Source organism: Bactrocera oleae, chromosome 4 (assembly GCF_042242935.1).
Source record: "Bactrocera oleae isolate idBacOlea1 chromosome 4, idBacOlea1, whole genome shotgun sequence".
Classification (NCBI taxonomy): domain Eukaryota; kingdom Metazoa; phylum Arthropoda; class Insecta; order Diptera; family Tephritidae; genus Bactrocera; species Bactrocera oleae.
This window is the reverse complement of record NC_091538.1, coordinates 17969664-17990294: the sequence shown is the minus strand read 5'-3', so window position 1 is coordinate 17990294 and position 20631 is coordinate 17969664. Positions and strand designations below refer to the sequence as shown.

Here is a 20631-nt window from a genome sequence, read left to right as displayed (position 1 = left end):
GTTAACCCTATTACTTACTTCCAAATTGAGTTATTTTTAAACTTTTTACTTTAAAAGCTACGCATAAGTTTCATAGAAAACTTTGAAACAATTCCAAAATCAATCCCAAATTTGTATGGGTTATTTTAAGAGAATATTTCTCTCACAAAAGAATCAGTTTAATCTCTCCATTCTCTCCATCTAAAGGAAACGGTATTATTTGTCCAACATGAAAGTTATATTGAAGGGATTTTCTCTGGTTTGCTAAAGCTTTCATGACATAACTGTTGTACTATGTTGCAACATGTTGCGAGATTACTTGTATATGGTAAAATACATTTCACTCTCTGTACTATTTTTCATTGACAAATATGTTCTGAAGAAATTCGTTCGTACACAAAGTTCTGCTTACTTGAAAAGAACATTTTAGAGGATTTTATTTGTGAACTGTGAAATTAAAAGCTTTTAGTGTGTAGCTCAAAGCTTTGTTATTGTTTAAAGAACCTTTTGTAAAAAATCATCCTTGTGAGTTTTCAATTTAAGAGTTAACACTTTAAGCAAAACTAACAATTTAGAAATTGTTGAAGCCTCCCCTTTTATTTTCTTTTGGGGTTGCCATCTATTGAAGAATTAAAACTGAGCAAATAATCCAAAAATAAAGCATTAAAGAAAAGCTCTCAAAAAGTATTCTTAGTGAGTAAAATTAAAATATTTTAAATTAGAGTTGCTACCTATTAAAAATAGTAAAACCGAGCAAACCACTACAAAATGTTTGGAAAAAAAGACGGCGTTTAAGAATGTTTTGCCTAAAGTTTTCGATAGTTCCTTAATTTAGTTCTTTCTAAGGTTTGAAATTTTAAGATTCTTTGTTTGACAGTTAAAGTGTAAATAAAAATAAATCCGTTTGCCATTATTATTATTATTTTTTGTATGATTAAGTACGTAATTATGTTTAGTAACAATAAAATAAAAAGTTCATGTCTGCTGGTCAATTGCTATGAATATACCAATATATTGTTTGTTGAAAATTTTAGCTACTCTTAACTAGATAAATATCTACTGTTTCTACGTCCTTAGGACCCATATGGGTTTCTGTATATTTAGTTGCTATATTATAATAATATACATACCTACATACATATTAAATTGTGAATTGAACACTTTTTCTTACTCTTTCTCTATATTGATTATTTCAACTCAAAAATACAAAGTTAATTTCTCCATATTTCCAATACAAATTTGTGTATGTGTTTCTTTTGAAAATTAACTATCTCAAAAACACAAATTTCCAAACTTCAAATTCTATACAACATTGACACTTTAACTAGAATTTCTTTTTCTTTTAGTTTTGAATAGTTTTTAAAAATGCGCCCAAAACCCCCAAACTAAGATGCTTTTCTAAAAAATCGAAATTCAAAGCAGAAAAATTATATTGAAATTCGAAATAATTGGCAACTTTTTTCTACCCTACAAAATTGTAAGCATAGCGTTTGAAATCATAAATCATACATTTCATAATATTATTCGTAATTTTTGAATTAAACGTATGTACGTATGTTGGTATATTTATGAAAAAAAGTTTGGAATATCTATTTACTACAATATTTTTATATATAAAATATTTCAAAAAAAAAAATTAAATATATTGCAGAAAATTATTTTAACGTAAATTACATGTAATGAGCAGAAAAAAATGTAAACACCTTTAATTAGCTTTAAAAGTTTTTATAAAAAATTGTTTTGCACAAATTTTAATTCCTTTAAGCTCGTTCGTTGGTTCATACTCTTTCTCCTTTTTACTCTGGCACTTACTAGCAATAAACAAAAATCGTAGCACGTAAGTCAATTTTGTGCGCTTGGGTGACTGTAACGCAATGTGCGAAATAATTTAGTTGATTTTGTAACCAAAAAAATGTAAAAAAAAAGCTGTTTTGAAGGCACCTGTCAAAGCGAATGGTTGCAAGCAGTACAAAAGAAGAAAAACAGAAGTAAAGTAAGAAAGTTTTGAAATTAGAAAACAAACCAATTGAAAGTCAAACGGTAAAAGCATCTTCAGTGCCCCCAATATTGAGTTTGCAATATCATATATTAATTCTAGACGATGTAGTTTACAATCAGACCATGGGACCTGGCGCCACATTGGACAAACGACGACCCGATTTACGTGACGAGCTCGGTTATATTGCGCCACCCAATCGCAAGCTGCCACCAGTGCCCGGTTCTAATTACAACACCTGCGACCGGATTAAGCGAGGTACAGTGATAAGTAAGCATCTAAATTTACGAATTACAACATTTATTAATGCGAGCAAATATCCTCTTGTTCTTCCAATGATTTTTCCGTTATCTTGATTTCAATATTTTAAGTGTCCGAAGTTGCTTTTTTTGGCGTAAATTTGAATGCAAATTTTGGTTTCTTAGTTATTCACATACGCTTTACGCCATACGCATATGCAATGCAAGTAAAAAAGGACAAAAAATAAATAAAATACAATAAAAAATATAAAATTTTATGAATTAAGAAATTTCTTTATCGAAAACTGTAATGTAAATTTAAATCTCTTAATGTAAATTTTGAATTTTGCTAATTTCTGACTCATTCTTACTACTGTCTCACTTTTTATGAATTTTTAAAGTAATTTTTTACCGTGTAGCAATGTAACTTTAATTATAAGCTACATTTTTAATATGCGACTATTTCTTTTTGGAAATTTCGTAATGTCCTTTTGCTGAATATTTGTACTTCTTGCATGCTTCATAAATGTTGTAGTAAATTTAGATAATACTTGTAGTCTTAAGTAGTATCTTTTGCTTTATTATAAGTGGAACAAAATTTTGAAAAAAGAAATAATTTTAAACTTTGCACAAACAATTATACTCTAGAGTACTATTTTGAATTGTGTAAGTTTTAAACACTCTACCTCACTACGAAATAATGACATTATAGATATTTAGACGATAAAGATTATATTCTCGTAATTTAAAAAAACCAAAGCCAACCAGAAGTTTGAAACTCTTATATAATACTTATAAATTGTCTTATATAAAGCACGTATATACTAGGAGCTAGAAATATTATATTTTGATCCGCTTTTATCCAGTTTTGGTATTAGGACATATCATTACCAGAAATTAGGGCCCTCTGAATTTCAGTAAGACAGACTAACTTACCGCGCAGATTAACTTATATATAAGATATAAAGTCTAGAGGATTTTTGAAAAAGCAAATATAAGGTATATGGGGATTAGGGGAAGTAATGCTCTGATTTCATCAATTTTAAGCAAGAGAATACACGAAGAATTTCATTAAGATTTCTTAAATAGATGTGGGTTAAAGTCAACCGGAAGTTTGAAAATATTTATATTAGGTATATGGGGGCTGAGGGATTTATTGACTTTATTTTACACATTTAGGCTCCACAAAAGTATTCTCTTCAAATTTCAATACTAGACCTCACAGATTGATACTCGTATGTTCGGTGAAAAATCAGCCATATGCACTGGTGTCCACATATTTGGGGTCTTGGTCCTTAAAAAGCTATAGTCCGATTCCGACAATTTTAAGGTAATTTGAAATACTTTGAGGGCACAATTCTGATGACTTCATTGATATTTGATTTGTATATTGGGAAGTGAAATCATCTGATGGAATATAAAAATTTTTTATATGGGAATTAAGCGTGGTTTTCACCACAATTTCGTTTCCCAGTGTAAAAAAGGAACTTTTAGGTAACCGCACTCCCAAAATTGGGGTAAAATCGGTCAAGTAGTTCCAGAGATATAGGATTTGAACAAAAGATGAACGGTTCCACGTCCATTGTCCAAATTTTATACCTAGTCCTATAAACCCCTCCCTTCTATCTTGGTTGTGAAATTTATTTTAATCTTGGTTGTGTGATATTATCTTTTATCATTTTTCACAGTGTATGAAGAAGTGCTAAAAATACTTCTTCTTAGCAAGTTTGGTTGATTTAGCTGCAGCGACTTTGATAATATGTACGTTAAACTATTTATAGGACGGGTCTACACCCACTTTAATACAATTTTAGGCCACAGGTGTCCCTCGCTTCTGTGATCCTCTGTACCAAATAACAATTTTTTATCTTAATTTAGTGTTTAGTTATATCAGTTTATACGCTCTCGCTTAACGGAATTTTATGGGCGTGGCAATTTTCCGATTCCGCAAATCTGAAATACCAAAACCCGAAATGGATATGAAATGGATATACATAAACCAAAAAGAATTAGAGTGAAAATTATTCCAAAATATTTGATTTGACGATCGACTAGATTAAAAAACAAACATCATTGACTCTCGACACACCCCACTTCAAAGGTTCTTCATAAAAATATTATACTTATGCATTTAAACGTATATATGTATATTAGTATTTTGTCCACTTCAATCGAAGTTAAATATTTTTTTATTGGCCATTTATACCAAAAACATAGACGACCGGTAATTTTGAGATACTTCCTGAGCACTTTATATTCGTTGTCTAATATGTATATTCACATTCTGATATGCAGAATTTTATACACAGAGATCATAACCTTTCCGCCTTATAATCGTATACCAAGCGACACAAGTCGCCTTTTGAATCTGTTCTTAATCATAGGATCCATAAACTGAAACCCGCGTTAATGAGGGTGTCAATTACTTTTTGGCTTAACATAAGATTATATACGACCGTCACGGATTCGTCAGTGAACAGTATGACCACAAAAAAAGATAAACAAAGTTCTCTAGCTTTTTGCGGTGCTAAGGTGAGTGGTAAGTGATGATAACGTCGAAAATTTTCCGACTCTGCAATTCAAACAATTCTCGTATTAAGTTTCCTATTTTAAGTTCGAAGAATATTGTATAATATAATAAGATCGTGCTGCGCTTTCTAAGATACTAGAAAGAGGTACATAAAATAATTTGATCGCCCTTAAAACATCACTACTTATCACTTCTGCTACGAAAAGCGTTCGTTCTATTTGCTTCGAGTTTCTTTATGTTTCCCCTATAGGAAAATCCTAGGTCATCTCCGGGAAAGTTTTTTCAAGCTATATTATAAGTGTAACAAAATGTGTCCTGAGTGGCCACTTTAGAAATATATTTCGAAAAAATTTTATTTTATAAAATTCAATAATTTCGCAGTAGGGTTATCGAATTTACGCGTCGCAGACTGACAATGACTTAATTGACTTACTCAGCTTAAGCAATCGATTAAAGCTTTAGAGAGCAATTAAGAGAAAAATAGATAATGAAAAATTTTGTAAGTCAGGGATGATCGGGTTTTTTGACACTAAGATTTACCATATCTATAGGAAGCTTTCTTATGAATTATAGAAGCTCGAAATAGATAAGTACTTATGATTAATGAAAAATTTAGTAGGGCTACTAGTTATAGTCTTTTATTAACGGTATTAACGCTTTTAGCGTTAATTATATTTTAAATTTATTTATATAAACCTATAACAAGACGGAAACAAAATTTAAATTATATAAAAAAAATTTTGAATTAAAAATGTTTGTTCCGCTCATAATGCACACAATTATTAAAATAGCCCTATCCTTATTTCTTTTGTAATATTTTAATTGAAACCAATCGTATATTTTTGTTTATTTTTATGTTCATCATATGAAAATTGCCTACTTGTAATCCCAACCCTCGACAAAATCCCGATTTATTCCTGCAACCGCTTGATGTTTTATAAAACATGTTTAATATTTTGAATTTTTTAAAACTTATTATGTAAAATGACAACAAACAAACAATGAAACATTTACTCAATTAAACGCAAATTACACACTGTAAACATATACATAACGGTTTATATGAAATATTACGGTAAATTTACAAAACTATGGGCCTATGTCACGCAACACGTGTATGCATATATTGACTGTGCTATGCTCTGCTATGCTATGCCATGCTGTGCTATGCCATGTTCTGCTATGCGCGTCTATGCTGTGTTATGTCTATGCTCAAGTAGCACGTGGCATACGCTCAAATCACTCTACCTGGGATCCACGTCGTACTAACTTGTATGAGGAATTGAAGGCTCCACCAGTGCCATTGCACGGTAATCATTATGGTCCCGAGGATGTACAGTGTCATTATAGACATCCAGGTAGGCGTTAATATGGGTGATATGGGCTTTAATAAGTTTTTAATTGTTTAATGCTTAATTTTTTTTTTATTTTGAAAACATTTGTTTGTGTTATTTATTATTTCTATTTTTTTATTTTGTTTATTTATTATTTTTATTTTATGTACTTTTAATTTTTTTTCAATTGCCTGCCACTAATAAAAAACTAATCAAATAATAGAAATCACATAATTTTTTGTCGTAAGAGGGGTATCTTAAAAACATATTTTAATTCCAAAAACTTTTAAAAAAATTCAAAATTTAAAAAAAAAATTTTTTTAAATTATATCTGCTATTAAAAGCTAAAACTGTGCTTAGTTCAAATAAATTGGTTGCTGGAAAAAAGTTGTACTTCAAAAGCAAAAGCTTAAGCTTTAAAAAAATTAACTTATCGTAAAACAAGTAAGGAAGGGCTAGGTTCGGATGTAACCGAACATTTTATACTCTCGCAAAGTCAAATAGTATACTCATTTCAGATTTCTTTGTGGATTGACTGATATTTTCGGTAGAAGGTCAACTATAGGCACTGGGGTCCACATATTTAGTACTTAGGGGCTTAAACAGTTTTGGTTCGATTTAGATAATTTTTGGCCACAAGGTGGCATACTTTAGTAGTACTTTCGTAGTCCGATTTCGCCCATTTTAGCACTATGACATAGAAACATGAAAAGAACGTTATGCACCGAATTTGGTTGAAATCGGTTAAGCAGATCTCAAGATATGGGTTTTCACCTAAAAGTGGGCTGTGCCACGCCCACTGTCTAATTTTGAACGCGGTTCCTATAAAGTCATCTCATACCATCCCAGAGATAAAATTTAATGTCTCTGGCTTGTTCAGTGCTTGATTTATCGCGCTTTTAGTAGTTTTTAACAGTACCGTTATATGGGGAGTGGGCGGAGTTGACAATTTTCACACCGTCAATAGAAGTGCTAAAAACATTTGCTTTCAGTGAATTTTGCTATTATAGCATTAGCGGTTTAGGAGATATGCACATTAAACATATTAGAGGCGAGACCACACCCACTTAAAATAAATTTAACTGAAGATGCCCCTCCCTAATGTGATCCTGTGTACCAAATAACAGTCTTGTATCTTATTGCGGAGCCTAGTTATGGCAATTTATTTGTTTTTGATTAATGGCGTTTTGTGGGCGTGGCAGTGGTCCGATTACGCCCATCTGCAATACCAACCGTCTCACAGTACCAAGAAACATGTCTACCAAGTTTCATAAAGATATCTCAATTTTTACTCAAGTTAGAGCTTGCACGGACGGACGCACGGACAGACAGTCACCCGGATTTCAACTCGTCTCTTCATCCTGATCATTTATATATATATAACCCTATATCTAACTCGATTAGTTTTAGGTGATACAAACAACCGTTAGGTGAACAAAACTATTAAACTATGTAGCAACAGGTTGCGAGAGTATAAAAATAGTAAGGCCGTAATTTAATTTGAAACATTGTATCGCTTGCATAAAGGTATAAGATGTTAACGGAGCTCTTATTTACACACATAATTTTTTGCTTTTATTTGTTTTCTTAAAAAAAATTTCGAAATAAATTATTTAACTTGTTTTGGATTTTTGTGGGCTCTCAAATAAAGATTACCGAATTTAACAAATATTAACAGTAAGTAATGGTGTACACAAATACTATGTATGTACAGATGTATTAAAAATTTATGCATGCTATTTTCTATAATATAACTACTCAATACAGTACAGTGTAACAACAGTAACAACATAAACCCTCAAACCCAAAAACAAAAACAATACTCCCATATTTTGAAATTTTCGAAATCGATGAGTACTAACACTCAAAATTTTTTATTCGAAATTTTCTAAAAACAAAAACTTCAACACAAAAGGCATGGAAGATGAAATCTGCCCCTATGCGACCTTCCACTTGCTCGGCTTCCGTGAAGAAATGGATCCCACCAAAGCTATGAATTTCCAAACCTTCCCACACCAAAATGGTCACGCACCTGGACCCGGCCACGCTGGCACCATGGGACCACCCGGACACCCTGGACATGTACACTCACGTTCCGGTTCACAGTCAATGCCACGCGCCAATCGTTACGCACGCAAGAATAGCCAAGGCGGACAATCGTCTATTTATACACCAGCACCAGAGTATGATGACCCAGCCAATTGCGCCGAGGAAGATCAATATGTGAATTACAACAATTTATAATACAAATGTTCAAATAAATCATATGTTGAATTTACAGCGCCGTTACACACGCGTCAACTCGCAAGGCGGCAGTCTGTACTCCGGCCCCGGACCCGAATATGATGATCCCGCTAATTGCGCACCCGAAGAGGATCAATACGGTTCACAGTATGGTGGTCCATATGGCACACCATATGATCATTATGGTTCACGTGGCTCCATGGGCCGTCGTAGTGTTGGTAAGTGTATGTTGAAGTTTGGGTGGTGATAAAGTAGGGGGGAATTTTTAGAAGGTTTTAATGTGACTGCTACTAATTAGGTTCTGCACGTAATCCAGGTAATGGCTCGCCAGAACCACCACCACCACCACCACGCAACCACGATATGAGCAACTCGTCGTTCAACGACTCCAAAGAGAGCAATGAAATCTCAGAAGCTGAATGTGATCGCGATCATGGACCACGCGGCAATTATGGTGGTGAGTTTTAGAGATAGTGATAAGCGATAATTAGAAGTAAAAATTACGCTTTTGAGGTTATGTCAAATATTTTGAAGGTTTATATGCATTGAAATAAATTGCTATAATTATTTTGTGTACGGTATAACGGCATTTTGCAGTGTCTAACTACTAAATGCATTTCGAAATATTTTTTCTTTCGTACTTAACACAAATTTACGCTAATATACGCTATTTTTGTGTCTTTAATAATTTAATTGAAAAAATAATACAATCATATTAGCAGAAGACTCCAATGAGGGTGAGTGAAAAGCAATCGGAATATTTTCAAAAACTTATAAATGTTGAAGTTGTTGTTATTTTGAAATTTCTCACTCAAACATTTTGGTTTTCTTTTCAAATTAGTTACCCACCCACGCATTCTTAGCGCAATTCTTTTATAAAAATGTTTTTGTGTATGCTTTAATGCATTCAAAAGTTTAATATTTCTTCATAAATTAGTTGAAAAAATTTTAACATTTTAAATTTCTCAGTTGCACACTCAAAATCATCATATCACTCATCCAACCTAAAAAATGCTCGTAACGCGTGGTAAATTTCGTTTGCTCATTATTCATAAGCCCCAAATGCGATGTTCATGGAGTTTTAAGCGTTTTAGTTATTAAGCATTCAAATATATGTACATACATATGCATATGTTAAATAAGTATTGTATTTATTTATAATTAAAAGTACTTTATAAGAAATGACAGTCTATTTTTGTTTATACTAAATATTATATTTTCAACTAAAAGCAGTCTGGCAACACGAATTGTTATATAAAATGTGTACGGACTGCTTTTAGTCTGCATTGAATCGCGTTAAAGTTTTTTGCCGCCTTTCACTCATTCAACCGCCGACACTTCAAACTGTTTATAAATCATCATTTGTCGCCGCACATCGTTACTCATCATAGCATGAGTGTCATGTGTTTACTCATATAAGCATTAAAAAATGCATTTCATGTTCTAAATAAATTGTGATTTTTGAAATTTATTTATATATAAGTGTTTTCCAATATTCATACTGTGTTTTGCTAAATAATTTGTGTTTAATTTATTGTCAAAATTATACAAATTGGTTAAAGTTTTTTTTTATATTTTTCAACGACGGTTTGGTTTATTTTCAACATTTACTTCATATAATTTTGCACCGTTTCTTTTCATTTCATTTTCAAGCACACTTTTATAATATATCTTTTATTTGTATACATACATACATACATGCATTTATGTTTTTTTTTTTAATTTTGTTCATAACAACTTATTGTCTGTCACTAAAATAAATAATTTTACGGGTTTTAGTTTAAAATTTTAAGCATACCTATTTATTTCAAATAATTCCATGTTTATATTTATTATATCATTACCATTATTGACAAAATCACATCTCATATATGGCATCAGCATGCACATTTCATATTAAAAGTCTAAGTTAATTTAGTAAAATTTATGTGTAGTTGTAGCAATTTATTTTTTGTAGCTTTAAAAATAGAAAAAAATATGGGCATCAAGTTTCTTAATATATTATATAAGAACCTACAACCATTAATTCGGTCGAGTGTAAATTTATTTTGATTTCAGAATACATGACACTACTAAATTTATATGATAAATTAAAAATTTTTGTTTTTAAATTTAAGTTTTCAAAATATTTCCTTATCTTACAAGCAAAGGTAAAAAAAGTATTTGTAAACTCTGTTTTATAACCTTTTTTCTTCTTGCGTTAAAATTTTAGAATTGGAAAATTCAAATTAAAACTTGAAAATATTTCACAAGCTCCAAATTGCAACACAAAAATAATAATAAAATTAAATGTATAATTTGTTTAAATAATAAAATTTTAAATTGTTGCACAATTTGGTGATTAATTATTTATATTTCATATATTTTAAATTTTTTGTATCAAAACAAATTCATTATTTAAATAAGCTTAACTACATTTTTGAAAAAAAAAACATCTCTTATTAAAATTAATAAAAGAAATAACACGCCTATTTGCTTTTCGAAAAAAAATGTTATGAAAAAAAGAAAACTTGTTTTGCCAAAAATCTTTGTTTCTACCAACAAAATTTTCTGTGAAAATACATTTTTTTTCAATGTAGCATATTATTATGGGTAAATTAATAATTTCTCATTTAAAAAGTAAAATTACAAATAAAAAAAATTCGATTCATTTTGCACAAGGTAGAATAAAGGCTTTTTTTTAAAAAGTTAGGTTAAAAACGATATTATTTAATTTTTTTTTTAATTTTCTTTGTTGAGTAACAACAAATATATTGATACAACGTGCTTTTCAAAAAAGAATATGGTTGAATATTATTAAAATGTTCATTCACTTCTCCCAAAAAAATGTAATGTATTTATTTCGAAACATCCAAAATTAGCAATTATATATTAAAATCGTTGCTACTGAGTTTATAAATTTCGAAAACCTTTTATTTTGCACAATTGTTGTTGTAAATTTTTTAAGCTACATAAAAACTATAACTAATTGCACATAAGAAATATATTTAAGGGGAAATACAATTTTAAGAAATTTTTTAAAAATTAAACTGTTTGATATATTCCAAACAATAAATAAAATATGGTATCATTTAATTTAAAGTGAAAAAGTTAAAAATATATTTCATATTTATGGTAATAATATTAAATGCGAAAGTGCATATTTTTTGTAAATCGACTTTTAGAAAAATTCTTTGAAATTGTGTTTGAAATGTTTACAATTGTAAGCTTGCTAGGAATTTACATAAAATTTAATTTGGTTAATTTATTGATTTCTATAACTTTTCTTTCTCCTTTTTTATTTTTAACATATTATTTCGGAACTTTATCATACTGAAACTAAATATATTTGTGCTAACGTTTGGGAAACGTTTGATTTTCAATACTCAATAATATGCACAAAAACTAAAAATTTAAATGTTAGCAGCTGTCAAAAGATCCCCACTGCAAAAGGATCAGCGTACAACCGAAGAAATGCGTAAACTGATTGAAAGGTAAAGTATTTAAGGCACGAAAGAGGAAATATGAAAAATCAATTTTACTATTTTTAGTTTATACATTTTTTACATGCAGCAATTATGTTCGTTTAAAGTAGTTGCAGTTGCTTAAAATAAGTAATAATTTTTTTTGTAGTTTGGATTTTTTGGGCCAAGTTAAAAATTTTAAGACACAAATATATAGAAAAAGTGTGTATTTATTACACTTAATTGCATAAAATTACAAAAATTATAAGTATTTGCTCATTTCACAATTTAAAATATGAATTAAGTTTTTGAAATAAAAAATAATATATTACATGAAAAAATTAAACATTTAAAAACGTATTTGCACAATTTTGTAAAATTTTAGTAAACTCTAAAATTATTAATTATTTTATAAAGCACAAAAAATATCATTAATAATGTACTTTATACCTTAAATTATAAATTTTTCTTATAAAAAATAATAATTTATATAACAATTTAAAAAATTTACCTTAAAAACCAAAATTTTCACAATTTTATAAAATTTTAAATAAAATAATTATGTTTTATAGTTCATTTCAAAACAATTTTCAGTCATATTTAAATTTCTTTAATGATCGAGAACTAATTTATTTAGGAAATACCCTAAATAGTAGTCATGTAAAAAATTTAGCAATAATAAGAATTTAAAATTTAATAATAATAAGTTAAAATTTTGATGATAAAAATTTTAAATTGCTGTTAAAGTTATGGCACAAATTTTCTACTAATAATAAAATTAATTTTTTATTGGTTATATTTTTTTATTTAATTCCTGATGTACAACTCACCCACTTCTACTACTATGTAAACTACTTCTACTACCAATTTCTACTACCTACAAAAACCACTCGTAATTGTTCACCAAAGTCGACGGCCATTGTAAGTTGATTATTTATAAATGGTGTAGTTTGTTATTGCGTGAATATGTTAAAAAAAAAAAAAATAATAATAATAAATCAAATCTATAACAATTTATTATTAAATAATATAATGTTTATTTGTTCTTTGCATGCGTAGCTGCATAGTAAGATATGATTAAATGGGTAAAATATTTTTGACTCTTAGTTTTGTTAATAACAGAGTAGTATTATTTGCATGTTTGTGTGTAATTTTATTTAAAATATTTAATTTTGAAGTTAAATTTTTTGTTGTTGTTTTTTATTATTATTGTTGTATTTTGTGTTTGAGTTGAACGGCAAATCACAGTTTGATTATTACCAAATTCTAATAAGTACATACATATATATAATTTTAATAATATAATATAAACGATTGTACGAGTATATGGAGTTTAACGGTATGTGCTTTCTAAATATATGCCAATAACAGCATATAAACACATAAAAATATTTGCAATGTAAGCTTTGGTTGTTGAGTATGTTTCCAAAACTCATACAAAAACTCTTTGCTTACATATTTACATGCACATGGAGCGAAACTGTATTTTAGGTTAAATAATTAAAATTATTTTACAAATATTTTTAGTTATTAAAACATTTTCTGTTGCGTATTTATTTAACGCTTTTTATAGGAACCTAAAACTTTAAAGTAATTTTCTCAGTGAACTCAATTTTTAATTTCTCTGAAAGACTTGTGATAAACAGAGTGAGAGAGAGAAATACCATCAGACTCATAACTGCAATCACACTAGAACAGTTTTGCATGATAAATTGAGTCTTCGATCAGAGAACCCATTTTGACTTTGTTTTATCTGATTTGGAATTGATTATAGTTCTCATATTCTCTTAAATAAAAATGTATGTCAGTGTTAATTAAATTGGACTTCCTCATACAATGTTATATATCGGAAATGCAACAATGCTGGTCAACTTGGAAAAAATATAAATTTTACAAATTCCGTTACAATCGAAAAATCATATGAAATCACAGACCTACAGAAAACCTTTTTAATTTTTTACTTTTCTTTGCTTGCCTGAGTTCAATGCCTTTACATGTCTATTCCTTACAAAGTCTTTCCACAAACTATAGGTAACTTCAAAATAAATAGCGCTCATAATCTATAGAAACAATGCAATCAAATGCCTAGATTTTAAGAATTGAAGGGGTGCACCTAGTGTGACACCGTTAAACCTTAAAATTAATGGTTTTAAAATTTTCAGGGTATATTCATATATGTATGTTTCAAGAATACACAGTGAAATTTGTGAAATACAAATTTAAATATTTTTTGAGCTATACGAGATTGGCGCTAAGAAATCCTTACTTCCGTGGATGAAATATAAAATTAAAAAATTCTCGTTAAACTAGAAGATATCCTCCGTACAATGACCTACGATATAAAAAATCAAAAATTGACAGAATGGCGGCGTTTTTAAACAAGTAGAGTTTTACGGCAAATTTTTGATCGCTTTTGGCCTGATCAAATAACTGATTCAGTCAGTATATACAGGACACGAATTCATGATGATCGGACTGAACTGAGTGGCTACTTCTTAAATGGCGTAACTCAAAAGCTATTTGGGATGTCGATTTGAAATTTTAGTATGTTATTTTTAAAGGTATAAACTATCGAAATATTAAAATCGGTTTTCCAAACATTTTACACTAAGTGTGCCCCTAAAGACCGGTATTTGAATGCGATAATTTACCACTTGAGTTAGAATATTTTTGAAATGAAATAAATTAAAAAATTTAATGTAAAAATAAAGCTAAATCTCTCTTTTCTCTTATCTGTTATTTTTTCTCACTATCTCATGTTTTTGGTACTGCGTTACGTATTTATAAATCTGTGTACAGCATACATGGCATAAAAACAGAACCAAGTCATAAAGCTGGTGTCATCCAACCAGCTGATTGCGAATCCTTAAGTTCTTCAGTTTTTCTAACATTCTCATTTGTCTGTATCGAATGTTCGATTCCAAAGATTGCAATACCAAAAGATACTTCATAAGCGAAAGGATAGAAAAAACAATATAGTAAAACTCCTTGGCATTCCCCTTTATTACTATTTCTATCAATCGTCAGATGTTTGTTTTCTATATAATACAAAACTCAATAAAATTCGACAGAAAGAAAGAAAATTGTTGGAGAAATAAAGAGACAAAATTTGATTTGTTTTTCTTTATCGATGAGTTGAGCTTAAAAAAGCATTGGAAAAATAAGATTATATATAATTTTTTTTAATTTTTAGCCCTTACTTGACACCACTTAAATTGAATAAATAACAATTGTTAACACGGAACACTTAGGCAAAGCAAATGAAATGTATTGCTACACTCAAAATAACATTTTATATGATATTAACCATATTTCATATCTTTCTAATACAAACTTAATGAGCGCTTAATTTTCTTTCAGAAATTTATATTTAAAAAAGTAAAATATATTGTTATAAGAAAATGTCTAACATCATTTTAAATATCATAATTATACTTATATATACATTTTTTTCCAGAAAAGGTTTTAAGAGGCTTCGAATGTTGCATAGAAATACAATTTTCTTACATTTTTAAATCAAATTCTACTTTCTAGACTAGACTTCGTTTAAATACTCCAAACTCTTCTGCGGCCAATAGAAATATCTCTGTTTAGTGAGAACTGCCGAAATATCATCCTACTAGCGGGCAAACTTTGTTCACTGATCCGATATGTGGTATTCAAACTTGTGGTTCATATATAAAATAATAGAGTTACAAATATGTATGGGATATTTCTCTTACAATTAAAGAAACTAGTTTAATATAAACTACCATTAGCATATTCTCACTAAAACATGTTTTGTCTCTCTATTTTTTGTAGCAAGCAGCAGTACCGGAAGGTGTGCATGCTGTTTCTCTCACTTCCAAATAACAAATCTGTTATTTTATTGCAGTTTTTTGTATTTTATAGTTTTAACTACAAGACATAAGGCATGTTCTTGATAAATCTCGATTTCAATATAAATTCTAAACTATAAAAGTGCAACTTTCAAAAAAATCGTCGCCTCTTAAAATACACACTTTATATAATATAACGATATACTACCAAACCTTTAAACCGTAATTGTATTTATAAATGTAAACGAGTAAAATATATTAACTAAACTAATATTTATACGAACATAATGAGTTATGAATGAGCTTAATATTGAAGTACTTAAATCTATCATATCATACAATTGTAATTTATTCACCGCATTTAGAACATATAGCACGAAAAATGTACACGATTTTTTTTACTAATAAACGTTTTTTACATTTTTCGAATATTTCGCAAAACCAATGCCATAAAATAGAAACGAAGCCGGTCCAAAACAACTCCAACAACAAAGTGGCGCAGGATTCACAGCCTACGATACTATGGCAGTGTAATTTGTAAACCGATAGCTGTATCAACAACAACCACCACCACCATTTACTAGCACAACAACAACAACACAATTAGATGAAGAAAAAAGAATGAATGTAAAACCTCCCAAGCTCCACTAGTCAGAGTAGCTGCAGCAAAAGCAACGCAAATACCAAATAATTTCTTTCAGTGGATTAGTCGGTGCATAGAGCAGAGTTATGTAGCGTATGAGCGTTCTACTTAGAGTAAGAGAGATAGAGAGAGCGTGAGTAATAGTTAGCAAGAGATAGCGAGCACAAGTAAACGGTAATTTTGAAGTAAACTCAACTCTCTCACCATAGTTAAGGCAGCGTAAGGGAGATAGGGAGCACATTATAAGATAAGAAGAGAGGAAGTGTGTGAGCGGGAAACGTACGATACACGGGCGTCATTTGTGCGAAAGAGACAAACATATAATAATATCACAAGAGACATCACAGTAAATGTAAATGAAAAACTAAATAAAAAACACTCTCTCCCTTTTTTCTATAAAATTAAACACGTAACGAATAAGTTAATGATGACGAAAAAGTTATGCATAAAATTATAAAAGAAAAGTAAAAAAAGTTGCAGAGGAGTTGTATGACGAAATTTGAAGAGGGAAAATATTACATAACTACAGAAACATACATACATATACGAAACATATTTATATTATACAAAATATGCATACAATTATATTATTAATATTACTACAACAAGAAAAAAACGAAAAAATATATATACATATATTATTATTATTACTATAATTAAATGTTCTATGTGAAAAGAAACTGATAAAAAAGAAATGAAAATTAAATTAAGCAAATAATTCTGCATGCAAGTAAGAGAGCAGAGCGGCATGCGAAACAACTACTTCATTAAGACGAAAACACCAGTAAATATTTTACAAACAATAACAGCAACAGCAACAAATACAATGTATATTATTTGTGTTTATTTGCTGTACGCAAAAACAAGAAAAAAAATTTATAACAAAACCAAATTTTACTTTTAAAAAAGCAAACGAAACAAAGTACTCGTACATATGAAATGATCAAGCATTTATTGTAATAAACTAGTTGAAAGTGCAGTTAAGAAAATGGAGAGAACAGTTGCAACAAAAGCGTTTTTATAAGCCATCAATTTTTATGTATAGTTAAATAAGTGAAAATGCAAACAAAGTCAGCATAAAAATAAAATTTAAACAACACACTACAGAGAAGACAAATCTCATACACAAGACTAGCGGCAAGTGTATAATTTTTGTTTTCGAATTTTAACACAATATTGTGTTATATTTGCGAAATTCTTTTAGATACCCTTTTTCACCGTTATGTATGGAAAGCTTACGCGAACCATTTTTTATCGTATATAATTTGTATATATCCAAAGCCTTAAATTCAGTTCAACATAAATTGAAATAGCTTTGGGGAAGTTTGTGCAAACTGGCTTCTACAAGAGCTTGCGCAAACTTAATTTTTGTGCTTTTAAAGGGTTTCCTTGCATGCATCTGCAAATTTGTTTATTCTGGTGATCTAATTTCAAGTTTGTGAAAACCGCTTGCGCAAATATTTTACAATGCACTAAAATGCAATAATAACAAGTAAAATGCAGTGATTTCGATTTTATAACAAAATTTTACGCAGATAATTATTGCTCTTAAGTGTTTAGCGCACTCTTTCAAAAATAATGAAATTAATAATTTTTTCTTTACAACATTTTGTTGACATAACTAAGAAGTTATGTCATGTAAAGTTATGAAATTTATTGACATAGCCAAATTTTAATCCATTTTTTACAGTAACATTCACTTAGGTGACGTAACTATAAGTGTTGTGCAAAATGTTTGCTGAAAATTTATTAACTCCTTTGTTTACTATTTTTACTCACTGTTTAGGTTTTACATTATTTGTTTAGTTGTTGTTGCTTACTGCTACAGCAAAAATACATTTTTTCAACTATTTTAACACTATTTAATTTCAATAAATTTTTTAAACAGCGCGTATAAATATTATTATTAATATTTGATAAGTATACAATCAATTTGCCATTTTGCAAAGCAAGTTATGTAAATTTTAATTCAAATTATTATGAGCTTGCATTTTTTAAATTAATATTTACATTTATAATAGTTTATTTTCGCCAACATGTATTGCATATACAAAATAAATAGCAAGACGCTGTTTGTGTCCTATTAAATTTAAGTTATAATTTAAAAAAATGTCTAAATTTAGTTAAAATGTATTTTTTTATTTAAAGAGATTTGTGTTTTCAGGAAATATTTATATATAATATTTTTAACTAAAACAAAGATTCTGCTGGCATATTGTCGCGGAGAGTAAAATTTTAACATTTCGGCTTATAATCGTAGAAAAAAAATTTTTTTTTGGTTATAATAACAAGTAAAAAATATTGCACTATAAATCACTATTAATTTCAATCCTGCATTGTGACTCAAAATTTTGGTAAAATAGATATACAAATTTAATTTTAATTAAAAAGAAAAGAATTTGATAATATAAAATTTTTTAAAATATTTCTTTTTTACTAAATAGAAATGCACGCGATTTGAAAATTCTTTCATGAGTGATATAAGCTTTGTTTGCTAGTGTAAACAAGGAAGTCATTAATTCTTAATTATAAGTAAATCTGTAAAGATTGATGAGAGTAAAAATTAATAATTAAAAATATTTGCAGACAGTTTTCTTTTAATTGACAAATTCAATTCTTAATATTGTAATTGAATAAGGTGCTTGGCTGTATATCTATAGATATTCTATTAATGTTTTTGTTTTTTAAATTACAAATATGAAATTTTACTTTATGAAATTAGTGAATTTTCAATTTTCACACATAATTCGTAATTTATTCTGATGTGTTGTTCAACTGCCAAGCACATAAAAGTTGTTTTGAATATTTCACTATAAATTTCATAAAGACTCGATATATACTACAATTTAGATCTTAAAATGTTCTTCCATTTCTTTTTTTTTAATTTGCATTATTCATCAATTGATTTAAAAAAATGCAATGCACATAACTATTTGCAACTGCTTATAACTTTAAAACACTATATTTATTTTGGTAATCATAAACTAAATTGTATAAGTATCGAAAAAAGTTTCACGCACAAATTACTCGAAACTATTCAAGTTCTTCCTACAAAGACAAAGCAAAAATTTAATGCAAAACTTCGCTTCCTCGTTAAATGTTCAGTTTGCAATTGTAAAAATTATTTATAAAAGGTTTTTATAAAATTTTCAATTTTACATGTAATTTATGCACTGAAGAAATGCCATTACACAAATATAACCCAGCAACGTTGCAATTTTAACACTGTAATTTGTATTATACAAAATATCTCCAAACACAACACACACTGTTCACTTTTGCACCGAAAAACTCACTTTAGTTAGTTAGCTTTAAACAATTTTTACTTTTGGTTTTATGTCTTCAAAATGCATAGGTACTAAAGTGTGTTTCTTGCGTCTGCTTACTTTTTCGATTTTCTAATTTATATATTTTACATTGCGTATACTATACTATGTATTATGTTTTAAGATTTCTTAGCTTTACGTGATAAACAAGTTTCTGATGTTAAATTTAACCGCTAAGCTGTACTCGAATTTTTTTTCGTAAAATGTAAAATGCTTTACTTGCTAAATAATATATGACTTTGATTTTTTCAATTAAAATATAATTGTTTTTTCTTTCTTTCTTAAGAGATATTTTTTATTTTGGGTTTTTTTAAAATGATTTTATGTCAGTTTTGATTTGAAGGCTATTTTTAAAGGTTTGTATTATTTTTGGTTTGAAAAGTGATACATTTATTATATACATAAATATTATATCAAAAAATGTTATAAATGATTTTGTAATATGTATTTAGAAATATTTAATATCAGTACTTTTTATTGATTATCAAAATCGAAGATTAATATACAATATAGTTAAAATTTGAAATTAATATTTTTTTATTTTTAATATTACAGTATTTAAAATATTTTTCCGTATATTTAATTTTAATACATTTTTTATCTATTTCCCTTTCTTTTTTAACTCTAAAACTATCATTACAAAAAAATAGTACAAAAATTAGTCATTTAATTTACTTAATATATATTCTGTACTTCATTATAATATTTTTTACGTAACATTTGTTATTGAAAGTTTGCTGATCAATAAAAAATATTTTTTTATTTCTATTAAATAATTTTAATTTAATTTTTTAATAATATTTAATTTTATAATAAAACATTTAAATATATTATATTTATTTAAACTACATGACATTTTCTATAAGTTATATAATTTAACAAACAAAATATTTGGTATTTTTTAACTCGGTTTTATTTATTTCAAAATTTTATAGAAAAGCTTATAGTTTTAAATGTATTTCATAGTTTTTACATATTTATTTAAATTTCCAGTGGCTCCCAAACCCATTTCCATATATAAAGACTGAATTAAGTAAAATAAATCTGACACAATTTTTTTAGCAAATAAAACACTTAAA

The 20631-nt window shown here is 28.2% G+C and overlaps 1 protein-coding gene across 1 annotated transcript in view; it reads left to right on the top strand.

The window, feature by feature from the left end:
- LOC106619349 (Down syndrome cell adhesion molecule 1) overlaps positions 1-19815 on the top strand; it is a 146808-nt gene extending 126993 nt beyond the window's left edge. Inside the window, 7 exon segments of the mRNA XM_070108539.1 lie at positions 2078-2233; positions 5965-6102; positions 7994-8301; positions 8360-8540; positions 8621-8779; positions 11729-11795; positions 16042-19815. Coding sequence (XP_069964640.1) covers positions 2078-2233; positions 5965-6102; positions 7994-8301; positions 8360-8540; positions 8621-8779; positions 11729-11795; positions 16042-16117 — 1085 coding nt within the window. The 3' untranslated portion in view covers positions 16118-19815.
- Positions 19816-20631: the final 816 nt, after the last annotated feature.